Here is a 12,902-nt window from a genome sequence, read left to right as displayed (position 1 = left end):
CCCTCTATTGTAAACCGCTCAGATTCCCAGTGATTGGGCGGTATATAAATAAAACCTATTATTATTATTATTATTATTATTATTATTATTATTATATAATCCACCCCGCACGCTCAGAACATCCGGGAAGAATCTGTTGGAAACTCCATCCTCCAAATATGTTTCCACATCCCAGATGGCCTTTTCAGTGGGGGCCCCACGGATTTGAAATAGTCTCCTCGAGGAGCTCCATCTCATGACCCCCCTAGAAACATTTAAAAAGAGGCTTAAAACCTTTCTTTTTTGTCAAGCCTTCCTCCCCCCAGGAATGAAGTTGAGTGTTCTTGATGTCATCGATTCTCTCCCTTACCCTGTGAATGATTGTGTTTTGTATAATTATATTACTGGATTTTATCTATTTTTTATAACGATGCTCTGTAACAGTTTTAGTAGTCTGTAAACCATTTTGATCTTTGGAAAAACGGTATACAAATAAAATTTTATCATTATTTTATTGGAGAAACTGGAACTGATGTACTTGCCACTACTCACTTTAGCTTTTTGGGGATGTGTGTGTAGGGAGGAGCATAATACCTGCAAAATATGATAGGTGAGCAGATATGTGGCTGTTTACAGGCCTGATATATGTGATGTAGTGGTTTGAGCATTGGACTTGGATGCTGGGAGACTAGGGTTTGAATTCCAGCTTGGCTATGTAAAAACACACTGGGTGACCTCAGGCAAGTCAAACTCACTGAGCCTCAGATGATGGCCATGGCAAACCTTCTCTGAAGAAACCTCCCAAGAAAATCCCGTAATAGGTTTGCCTTAGGGTTGCCATAAATTGGAAACAACAACAGCAACAAACAAGCCTAGAACCATGCCTTTATGACTTTGTTTCAAGACCTTGTCTTGAAATTGCATCCACATAAGATCCTGTAAGAACCTGTCACTTTACTAATGCTATATGCTAATAAAGCAGAGGAGGAAACTGCCAAACAAGGTTACAGCTGAATATTAAGGAAACAGAAGTAATGACCATAGATGTTTTACATAATTTGAGGTGACTGATGGAGATATTGAAGGAGTTAAAGATGTCCCATAGTTAAAGATATTCTCATTAATCAAAATGGAGGCTGTAATCAAGATACTGGAGTAAGGCTAAGATTTGGAAAGGCAGCTGTTGGGAAACTAGATAAGATCCCCAAGAGTAGAGATATATAATTAAATAACAATACAGTCCACATCTGTGGCTTTGACTTTTGCAGATTTTATTATAATATTTATTTATACTTATATCTCGCCTTTCCTCCAAAACTGGGAATCAGGGCGGATTTGATTATTTGTGGATTTGATTCATATGTTTTCTCTAGGAATCTCTAAGTCCTCCAGTGCAACTCTGCTGGAAATTGATAATAGAGTTGCACTGAAATAGTTACAGATTACTAGAGAAAACACTTAACTAGGCATTTTTAGGTCCTCCAGCATGATTCTGTGGTCAGCTTCTGCCAAATGTTGACCACAAAGTTGTGCTGGAAGGCCTAGAGATTCCTAGAGGAGTGTTCTCTTAGGTAAAAATAGCATATATTTTTTATTTGCAGTTTTCCCACTTTCATGGGTGTGCTTAACCCCAGTGAATTTGGAGGGCCATATGTATAAGAATTATCTGTGCCATAGTGCTTCCAATTTCTATTTATGGTTTTGAAGGCTGGAGAGTAAAGAAAGCTGACAAGAAGACAGTCAGCTCCTTTGAAATGAGGTGCTGGAGAAGCCTACCTTCTGTGCCTACCATGGGCCACAAAAATCCAAAGGAATAACTCCAAGAGCAAATCAAAGCTGAACTCTATTTAGTAGCCAAAATGTCTTACTTTGAACACATCATGAGATGGCATGACTAATTAAAAAAGATTATAATGCTTGGTAAATTAAAAGGCAGTAGGAAAAGAGGAAGACCACTTTACAAATGGATAGACTCAGTAACTGAAGTCAGCTTGATAGGAAATGGCAACAACAATATGTAGCTGAGGTTTGATTAATTGCTTTTTATAAAGTATATACACTAGTCCTAGATTAGTCTCTTTGTAAACCAATGTTCTCCTGTTTACCTTTCACTTCCATTATTTTTTCCCTTGGGTCTTTGATTAAAATATTTCTTTTGGTCTGCGTAAATGCCTGTGGGCATGGGTGTAAGTGTATGAAGTTTTTGATACCCCCCCCCCCCCCCCCCAGAATTCTTTACCACCAGTGAAATTTTCCTTGACTGCTTCTTTTCCTTGGAAGCCCAAACTGTTTTTCTACACATTCAACTAAGATTTTAAGTTACAGCATTAATAGACCTTTTGGGATTTAAGGAAAATTTCATTTGATGTGGCAGAGTTCTTATGTGGGAGAGGGAATGCCTTATTTTGTTCGTCTCTGTAGCCCTTTTGGAGTAAGGCTCATTATTGTTGAATTTTTAAATTGTATTTTGTATACAATTTTATTTCTGTAACCCACCCGGATTCTTTGTGATTGGGCGGGCAATAAATAAATTATTATTATTATTATTATTATTATTATTATTATTATTATGTGTCAAGGCCTGTGTGGTCTTGTTTGTTCTGGACCTAGAGTGGGCTTGTACAATCTGTGGCCTTCTGCTGATCCCATTGTGGCCTTCAAAGTTGGGTTGTGGGGTAAAACAGTCATTCTGGTACTGTTACAAGTACAAAGACAGCAATCTGAGGCACAATCAGTGGCAATGGAGTGAGAAAAGAGGGAGTTCCTCTCAACTTCCAGTAATTGTTCTACTGAGGTATGTATGTGTGTGAGTACAGTATGCATGTTTGGCTTCTCACCCTCCATGTGACACTGATTGTGGTTATCAGGGCTATACATGGAATGCACATCCAACCTAGATTGTTTTGAAAAATACTTTTGAATTGGGTTACTATAACCTGAAAGAATTTATTTCAGTTACAGGTTTGCTGATGTAGTTTATACTAAACATTTAACTTCACAACTTCCATGTTCAAATGCTTCTTGATATCATCTTTGTTTCTTGTAGGTTGGAGTCTTGCTTTCCTGTTAGTAGGAAGTTTAATACTGAGATCATTCCCACTGAACGTTCTTTTCTACTTAAAAACTGTGAGTAATTTAGCATTAATTAATCAAATGAAATACAGTCAGTCCTTTTTATACATGGATTTTTTATACACAGATTCAAACATACATGTTCAGAAAAAGTATACATTTCAAATATCAAACCTTGTTTTTCCATTTTTATAAGGGACACCATTTTGCTATGTCATTATATTTAATGGGACTTTCATGGATTTTGTTATCCATGGGGGATCTTGGAACCAAACCCCAGCGTAAAACAAGGGTCCACTGTACATTAATTTTGTGGATGAATACAGGATTGCAAACAATTTAATCTCGCAGACCCTTTTCACTGATAAATGAGCTGACTATGGGAATTAAAGAGAAGCAATTTAGTACTGTATTTATTTAGTGCTAGTGTATTTATCAATGATTAAAAATTTCTTTGACATCATATAAAACACATAGATATTTCTTCCTATCATCTCTTCCTATCATATATCTAAAATGTACCATATATACTTGCCTATAAGCTGAGAAATGTAACCTTAATTAACCTTAAAAATTTGTGCTGACTTATCCATAGGTCAATGTCGGTTTCATAGGAGTCGAGGCTGGCCTGTCCAGCTCAGGGGGAGAAGGAAGGATGAGGCTTAAAAAGTCCAAGAGCCCTCCTTAAACTGAGAGGAGTTTTCTGGGTTGCTCCTTGACCTCCTCACGGCCCAAATCAGGCTGTTGGGAGGGGAGTTGAAGATGTGGATCATCAAATGGATCGACTTGAGGCTCACTCTAGGATGGTTTCGGCAGTCTTGGCTTTGTCTTTCCTTCTCCCTTGAGCTGTGTGGGCTTGCCTCTGCATGACTCAATCTGGGAGGAGGTTGTCTGTCAATGGTTTCTTGTCAATGATTTGCTCCGTCAACCCTCCCCCCAAAGTTACTGAATATGCAAAAGAATCCAATAATTCTGTAGCTGCAAGAGAATTTGGTGTCAATGAAAAGTTTAAGAAGCTACACTACAAAAAATGCTGAAGTCAAAGAAAGTGCTACATAACAAACCTGTGCCTTTTGATGAAATGGAAAAGAAAGGCACAAAATGCAGACAAAATGGCTACATCGTGACTCAATCTAGCATTTGGATAAAGGCGCTGCGGATGGCGCAAAACGAAAACTGAAGGCCTTACACAGATCAGAGCATCAGCTGGTTGACGTATGAGGTTCATGAGCCGCTATGGTTTATACCTTCATTAGTGAACAAAGATCTTGCAGAAGCTGCCAAAAGACTTAGATGAAAAGGTCATTTTGCACCATAGATTTATTATAAAGTAGATACAAAAGAATGGCATTGATATGGCTAATAATGGTAATATTAATGAAACTTCAATAATTTTTGGTGACTGGTAATTGAACTATAGCAAGCATTGGTGAAATTGCCTTTCTTGTGCTAACAGCCAGTCATGAGAAGACCCATTTCACAGTCATCCTATCTTGTCTGGCAGATGGCACAAAGTTGCATCTAGTGATAATATTTAAAAGAAAAACAATGCCAAATAATTTACATTTCCTGCAGGTGTAACTGTTTGTGTTCCTCTTAAGTCTGGATGGATGAGGAGGGCACTAAATGGTGGCTGCACAATGTGTGCAGTAGGTATTTAGGTACAAAACTAAGATCATACCTATTATTGATGTAAGATATGTTCTATGCGCATGTCATTCGAGATGTCAAGAAGTATTAACAATAATAATAAATTTTATTTCATTCCCACCTTTCCTCAAGGTGGGGCACAACATGCTAAAACACAATTAAAAATACACAGATCTACAGCCAGAATGCAATACTATAAAATCATTAAAATACATTAATAAGAGTTCATATATAGATTAAATGTCATCATTTAAAATTGACTACATAGGCCTGCAGGAAGAGAGATATCTTTAATGCTGTTTTAAAAGCAGCCAGCATTTTCAGCTGTCATCTCTCCTCTTTCAGGTCATTCCACAGTTAGGGGGCAGCAGGTGAAAAACTACTCTGGGAAACCATTGCCAGTCTAGTCTTGGTCGGTTGGAGCAAACATTTCCCAGAGGACCTGAGTGTACTGGGCAGATTGTACATGAGCAGGTGATCCTGTATGTAACCAGGACACAAACCTTGTATGGTTTTAAAGGTAATAACCAACACTTAATGCCTAGAAGATGCCTAGTAGCCAGTGGAGTCAGTGTGATGTGATTACTCCTGGATGTACCATTAATCAATCTAGCTGCCATATTCTGAACCAGTTGTAGTTTCTGGCCTTGGTACAAAGCTAGCCCAATATAAAGTGCATTACATAAGTCCAGTCTTGAGGGTACCAGTGTGTGCACTACCATCGTTTGGTCCTCCGATTCTAGAAAGGGGCACAATTGGCATGTCAGAACAGGCACTCCACACCATCGGATCTGTCTGAGCTGTCATTTGGAGAGATGGATCCAGAAGCATTCCCAAACTGTGAACATAGTCTTTCGGTGGGAGCGTGACTCTCTCCAGAACTGATTGACACAGTTTCAGCCCTAGATTAGCACCCTTAATAGTAAGCACCTTTGTCTAGATTCAGTTTCTATTTCAGCTCAAAGAAAATGAAAGAAAGAAAATGGCAAGTATGTTACGGCAATCCCAAGTGGCTTAACATTGATGCTGTAGCCATTGCATATTTTTCTCAACAAGCTTTTCAAGGATTGACTACGCAATATGTGGCAACAATGGATGTGTTCTGCTCAAGCAAAGTTAATGGAAAGAGTGAACCTGATGAAACCAGACATTGATTTGTTAGTGAAATGGTTAATGGATGCTTAGGCTTCAGTTCTGTCAGAAACTGTGAAGAAGTCGTTCTTGAAATTCAGCGTTAATAATGCTATTGATGGCACAGAAGATGAATCAGCATTGGATAATGATTCAGTGGATTGCAATAATGAAGATAACATGCATGCTGATGATGTCATTGAAGAACAGTTCCTGCATTTATTCAGTTATTCCAGAAATGGGGAATCAGGTTTTGAAGGATTTGAATAAGACATTTGTGTATGTTTGTCAGCTTTTCTGGGTTAAAATCAGGAAAAGTTATCACATTAAAGTTGAAGGTTATAATCACTGCTAACATAAGACCCAAACAGACAGGCCAAAATGAAGCTGCTTTGAGTCACTTTGGAGGTATGCTCTTTAAATGATGCATGTGTCCTAAGGGGAAGGAAGCCACGCCAAAGCCACGCTCCAGTCCTAAGGACTGGAGCACAGCTTTGATGCAGCTTCTGGCCTCTTAGGATGTGTGTGTCATTTAAACAGCATATCTACAAAGTGACTTGAAGCAGCTTTATTTTGGCCTGTTTGTTTGGGCCCATAGTTACCATTTTATTTTCTTTGTTTTTGCATACTTTTTTGACATACCCCTAAGTTTTACCCCGACTGATCTATGTGTCATAACAAAATCCATAATTTGGGCCCCAAAATCTGCCCTCGACTTATATGTGAGGTTGACTTATAAGTATATATGGTACATTCATAAGAATTTTCAGCCCCTGTGATGACAGCTTAGTTATCTATTAGTTATCTAGTCATCCATTAGTGATGTGCAAGAGAATTTAAATAATTCAAACTCTGTTTTGGATGTCATTGTTTTCCCCAGTTTGCTTTCCTCCACTGAAAATTAGGTTGTTAATAAATCAGGAAGAGAGAGAGAGATTTTTTTATTTTGTTGACTATTTAAATCTTGCTCAGTCTGAAAATTTTAGATTAATTTAGTCCTCCTGGTGTTTAGGACTTAAGCTCCCAGAAACAACAGCCATCTTGACCAATAGTCTCTGATTCTGGGAACTGAAGTCCTAAACCCCTATAATGCCAGAGTTTGGGAAACACTGATTTAAAGTTAAAAACATAAAGAACATAGTAGGAGCAATGCTTTTTTTAAAATGAATAAAACTCCAGCAATAAAATCATCTTCAGTTGTAACTAAAGGTCCAAGCATATAAATTGACATCCAAGCTTATCACTGTAACATCTTTAGAGATTGGGCCATACAAGCTTCTTTGCGGAGAGCATTGTACAACTGGGGTGTCACAATGGAGAAAGCCTTTTTCTGTTTACTGTGCACCCCAGTAGAAAGCTTCTGAGCATGGGCAGTTCTCTAAGTATGGTCTTAAGCAGACATTTAGCTACCTCCGGTAGGTTCAGATAAAAATTATTTTTCAGGAAACCTGTATAGGAGTGTACTGTAAGGTTCTCTTAAACACCCTCTGAGACAGCTATTGCTTCTTCTTTTTGTAATGCTTTAAGGAAGGTTGTGCTTATGTGCCCTGTGGTTACTGGACACTGATATCTCAGTGCAGTGCTTCAGTTTGTAGAAATGGGCCAAAAGTAATACTTTGACTTACGCATGGAGTCTGATATGTTAGCAGCCTCCATAGCCCGGTCATTGTTACACATTACTGCTATTATATATGCACAGTGGTTTTTTTTCTGGAGGTAAGCATGCTCAGTTTTTTTGAAAGAAGGAAAAATTCTAACATGACTCAATACTTACCATGCAGACACTGAGGAGTAGCCCAAGCCAAGTAAATGCAACAAGCCAATGGTAAATGAAGGCATATCTATGGTTGCACTTAAAGCTTTACATTTATTTGCCTCTGTCCCAACTTTTCTAGTGTACATGTGGCACAAATATTATTCTCTCAAGCTCAGCAACGTCGTTTGCTTATTACAGGAAGCTGCTATCACATTCTTTTCATTTAATGGGACTGCAGAAGTAAATAAACTAAGGAATGTGTAAGACAGCAAACTGAGTACATGAGTACTGAATACAATGTGTATTCAGTGCATGAGTACTGAATACAATGCATATTATTTCTGAATGCATGTGTACAAATGTGTTGTAAGTAGCTCACAGGGAACTACAGAGATGATGCTGGCAGTGAAAAGTATTTTGGTGTAAGCGGCAGGAATTTTTACTATCTTAGAGGCTGATTAGAGAGGCCAAGCTAACCTGTGCTATTCTGTCCTAGGTCCTCACTTGGGTTGCTCCCTGGGTTGGTGTGGGGATAGGTGGGGGTTCACATGCCTGTCCTTGTGCCTCCCTGAACTTGCTACCAGTGCATGCTCCTTCCTTTGCTGCACTGTTGCTCCTACAGTGAAGTCTTCTGTTTTTGTATCTGATGCAGAAATGGGGTGCCCTGTTTCTATGTCAGATGTGGTGATGGAGGATTTCTCAGTAGGAGCAATGGTGTGGCAAGGCAAGGAGCAGTGGAGGCCATACAGACAGCCAGGGTTTGCCACAGAGTTTCCTGGAAACTCCACGCATGCAAACCAGGGGTCAAATAGTCCCGAGACAGAAGTTTATCCTGGGATTGGGTTGGATCCACCAGATCCGTGCCTGGTCTGCCAGGATCTGGCTTGACCTTGGCCCTGGGGTTTTGGCCTGTGTCGTCTAAACAGGATGACGTAAGGCTGGGGAGAACATAGGCCTTTTGGCTTGTTCTGACAGCCCCTTAGGTTGTAGCAACTGGAAGCCTTGACTACCGACTCATTCTAATTGAAATTGTTGTATTAAGTCATATGTGCTACAAAAGGTATTTTTTAATATAACTTATGCCCTTTATAAAAAAAGTTGGTCATAATTTTATATGTATTGCCTTGTTTCATATAGGGAAACAATGGTCCAACAAGTTGCAGAAAACATAAACTTTCCACAAGAGGAAGAGAAAATATTACAGATTTGGAACAAGCTTAATTGTTTTCAAGAATGCCTAAAACAGTCCAAAAACAGGCCAAGGTAAGCGTATACATTCCCAGTTTTTTTTCTTTGACTTTCCTGTAAAACAGCAATAGCTTTTATTCACAACTATTTTCTCTCAAAGTTTTTGCGATATATTTGATGCTAATAAATTGTGATGTTTTGACCCTCAGAGTAACATTAAAAAAGATAATACATGAGTAGGAAGATGTCTGATGGAATGACACATTGGCGGGTTATAGACCGCCCATTTGGGGCGGTCTGGACCCGCCCCTTTCCCCGGTGTATCGGGGCCTCAGTGTGTAGAGCGGCAGCCGCTGAGGCCCCGATTGGTCGCTTTTCTGGCTGCGGGGAAGCAGCAAAACGCTGCTTCCCCGCAGCCTGAAAAGGGGTGTCCCTGGGGCTTCAAGCCCCAAGGACACCCCGCGGCGGCGGGGAGAAGAGAAGGGGCCAAGCGGCCCCTTTCTCTTTTAGTCCGCTGGGCGCAGCCATCTGAAGACTGTGCCCAGCGGACTAAACCAGGAAGGAGCTCCGAAACGGAGCTCCTTCCTGCTCCGTGTTCAGGGCGCACTAAGCGCCCTGGCGCGGAGCAAGGACATCACGTCCGCGCCGCCCCGTCTAGAGGTGGCGCGGCTGTGACGTCCTCATGGTGGCGGCCGTATGGAAGGGCTGCCGCCGTTTAGTGGTTAGGGCAGTGCGGAAGCACCGCCCTTTTGTAACCCTAGTGCGTGCTCGTCGCACTAAAGTGCCGGTCTGTAACCGGCCATTGTATTAAACACACACACACGCACAATCCTCCATTTTATAATTATGACATTATTGACTACTAGTTTTGCGTATGGAGTAATAACATTAAAAAAAATGTATTATAACATTTTTTTCTTTCTTTTTCCTCCTTAGAGAGAGATTTTTGTTTCTAAACGTGCACTGCTAATTTTTTATTTGTTAAATAGGTTTACATTCTACGATGGGCCTCCATTTGCCACAGGACTTCCTCATTATGGACATATACTTGCAGGAACCATTAAAGACATAGTAACTAGATTTGCTCACCAGAGTGGATTTCATGTGGATAGAAGATTTGGTTGGGATTGCCATGGTTTGCCTGTGGTATGCTGCATGTTTTTTTGTATTTTCTTAGTATATAGTTAGAATTCTGAAATAAAGCCATGTTAGTCTGGAATATCAATAGGTGAGAGGATCCTGTCACAGCTTTGAAACTAACTGAACAAAAGAAGTTGCAGCATAAGCTTTGGTGGATCTGAGCAAGTACACCTAGTCTGCAAAAGTTTATGCTATTATGTTCACTCAGTTAGTCTGAAAGATGCTACAAGATCCCTTTGCATATATAGTCTTCTTGATTATCTGTTGATTCCTGATATTCTGCTGTGCTAATAGAAAACTCCATATGAATCTCTTCTATATGACAAAAAGGCTGAGTTTTGACTTGTTTTGATAGCAGTTTACCTGTGGAGTTTGAATGCTTGTTTTGGTTTTGTAAACCTGAAAAGAAAGCTGAACTTTCTAATGAATTGTTTACTTTGAATTTGCCAAATATTAGTGGTCTGAATGTAGTGAAATGTGGGTTTCATCCAGTTATTAGGCAAGCAAATCTCTGCTCATACATTGGAGTGTCCCTTTGCCTTCTCTTGCCCTGCACTCTCCAAAATCTGGTCTGAGGGGTCCATTGATCTGTTGGAGCAGATGTGAGATTACCTGGGAGGAGTTTGCTCTGCCGGTGATTTCTGTTTTGCTCATGGACAGCCCATGTTGGATACACCTCACAGTTTATTCAATTTGTTTATTCTGAACAATGTAATAATCAAACTGAAAGTGTTACCATTACAAACTGTTTGTGACCACACAACACATTTGGGGTTTTGTTTTGTTTTGTTTTGTGATCTGTGTGTGTGTTTTCAGGAATATGAAATTGACAAAGCCTTAGGCATCAAAGGACCAGAAGATGTTGCAAAAATGGGAATTGCAGAATATAACAAAAATTGCAGAGGGATTGTTATGAGATACTCACAAGAATGGAAAGTAAGTGAAAGATACTTTCTTAAACCTCAGTCTCCAGAACAATGTCTTCATCACTTAGTATGCATTCACTCTTCTTCTCTAACTCATCTGTGCATGGTTTTTACTGTTGTTGTGCTCACTCCAGCAGCACATATACAGAAATTGCTTTTTTGTTGGGATTCAAAAAGCTAGTTTTGAGATCCAATAGTTGTTTGAACCTTGGTTAGGATAGTGGTTCCCAACCTTTTCTATGCCCTACACACCTAGGAAATGTTTGATAAATGTTTGCACTTGCTATAAAAATAATATCACATTTGAAGATGAAGAAGTCTAATATCTCATTTTTGAACCACAAATGGAACCGTATACAATAATGTGGGTGAATAAACTGAGCGTTTAAAAAAGAAACTTTTAACTCATTGTATAAATTGCCAATCTAAATTGAGCAATTAGATTCTGATTTATTCAGAAAAAAATTGAGTGATGACTTGTGACTCATCACTCAAGACCACTCTTTGTTATGCCCTTGCTTAGCCATAAAAACCCACTGGGTGACCTTGGGCACGCAGCACTCTCTCATCCACAGAGGAAGACAAGGCAACCCCCATCTGAACAAATTTTGCTAAGAAAATCCTGTGATAGGTTTTTCTTAGGATTGCCATAAGTCAGAATCAAAGGCACACAACAACAACCTGATATAATTTTTAGTGAGTAGCAAATCTTTCATCCTATGCTATATCGCAGACTGCTTTGTTTTCAGAAGTATTGTGAAGTAAACAACTGTTCAAAAAACATAAACACAAGGTCACCTTTAGCTAATATAACTAACTGTATGATTCTTGGATCCCAACTGTTAAAAATAAATACAGAAGTGATGTTTCCTCCACTTTCTTTCTTTTTTGCTCTGAAGGTCCTTTAGCATCAAAGAGCAAATGTTTGTAGTCTGTGTCTTAGAATGAAGAGAGTTCCAGTGCAGTAGCAATTATAGCACCACAGTTCTGGTTTTATAACTAGTTAGCAGAGCAATCAAAGTGATGCTGTAAATTTTACAACAAATACTGTTACTAAATATGGAGTGAGAAATGCCAGACGTACAAGCTGGGGTTAGAAAAAAAGAGGCACTATGGAGTATCTTGCAAACATAAGGGCCTGGACAGACAGGCCAAAATAAAGCTGTTTTGGGTCACTTTGGAGGTATGCTGTTTAAATGACACACACAACTTGAGAAGCGAGAAGCTGTGCCAAAGCTGTGCTCCAGTCTTTGGGACCAGAGCAAGGCTTTGGTACGGCTTCCAGCCTCTTAGGTCGCATGCAGCATTTAAACAGCATACCACCAAAATGACTCAAAACAGCTTTATTTTGGCCTGTCTGTCTGGGCCCATAAGTTGGATGAAAGAGTGCACCAAAATTTTTGGAAGAAAATCATCTTGCTTTCTATGAATTACAGGAAAACCTATGATTATTTAGAATAGATGATGAAAGAGTATGGCTCTTTTAAAAAGAAATGGGTGTGCCACCACATTTGACTGTCTTGATGTGAAACTTTTACTTGGAAGAAGAGGCCACCCTGAGAACAGAATATAGAGAAAAAGAATGAATTCCAGTTGGTAAGAGGTGCATGGGTGGGTCAGACAAGGCTGCATTTTATCATCCCATTTGTTTAATTTATATGCTGAACATATCATATGTAAAGATGGATTACACACAGTTGAAGGAAGTGTGAAAATTGGGGGAAGGAACATGTGCAGTTTAAGATACACAAATGACGCCATGCAACCAGTAGAAAACCTCTTGGAGCAGCTATTGAAGAAAGTACAAAAGCAGACTTACAGTTCAATGTTAAGAAAACAAACAAGATGATGACAGATAATATACATAACTTTAAAAAAGATGATGAAAATATTGAAGTAAAGATTTTCTGTACTTTGGCTCAGTCATTAAAAAGGAGGCTAGAGTCAAGTAATAAGACTGGAACTTAGAAGGATAGTTCTGAAAAAACTAGACATGACCCTCAAGTGTAAAGGTATATTACTGAATACCAAAGTCAGGTTTGTCCATGCCATAATATTTC

The 12,902-nt window shown here is 39.3% G+C and overlaps 1 protein-coding gene and 1 non-coding gene across 3 annotated transcripts in view; both read left to right on the top strand.

The window, feature by feature from the left end:
- IARS1 (isoleucyl-tRNA synthetase 1) overlaps positions 1-12,902 on the top strand; it is a 150,244-nt gene that overhangs the window by 31,946 nt on the left and 105,396 nt on the right. For both annotated transcript variants that reach the window (XM_089523630.1, XM_089523623.1), the window contains exons 2-5: positions 3,026-3,105; positions 8,726-8,851; positions 9,766-9,922; positions 10,733-10,852. In XM_089523630.1, coding sequence (XP_089379756.1) covers positions 8,733-8,851; positions 9,766-9,922; positions 10,733-10,852 — 396 coding nt within the window. In that variant the 5' untranslated portion in view covers positions 3,026-3,105; positions 8,726-8,732. The remainder of the gene's footprint in view (positions 1-3,025; positions 3,106-8,725; positions 8,852-9,765; positions 9,923-10,732; positions 10,853-12,902) is intronic.
- LOC149321523 (small nucleolar RNA SNORA84) lies at positions 7,377-7,509 on the top strand. Its single transcript, XR_016279630.1, has one exon. It is a non-coding gene; the product is annotated as a small nucleolar RNA SNORA84 (small nucleolar RNA).

Source organism: Sceloporus occidentalis, unplaced genomic scaffold, assembly GCF_023333645.1.
Source record: "Sceloporus occidentalis isolate IW3139 unplaced genomic scaffold, rSceOcc1.0.p SCAF_1, whole genome shotgun sequence".
Taxonomy (NCBI): domain Eukaryota; kingdom Metazoa; phylum Chordata; class Lepidosauria; order Squamata; family Phrynosomatidae; genus Sceloporus; species Sceloporus occidentalis.
The sequence above is the reverse complement of the archived record's forward strand: the minus strand, read 5'-3'. Positions and strand labels throughout refer to the sequence as shown.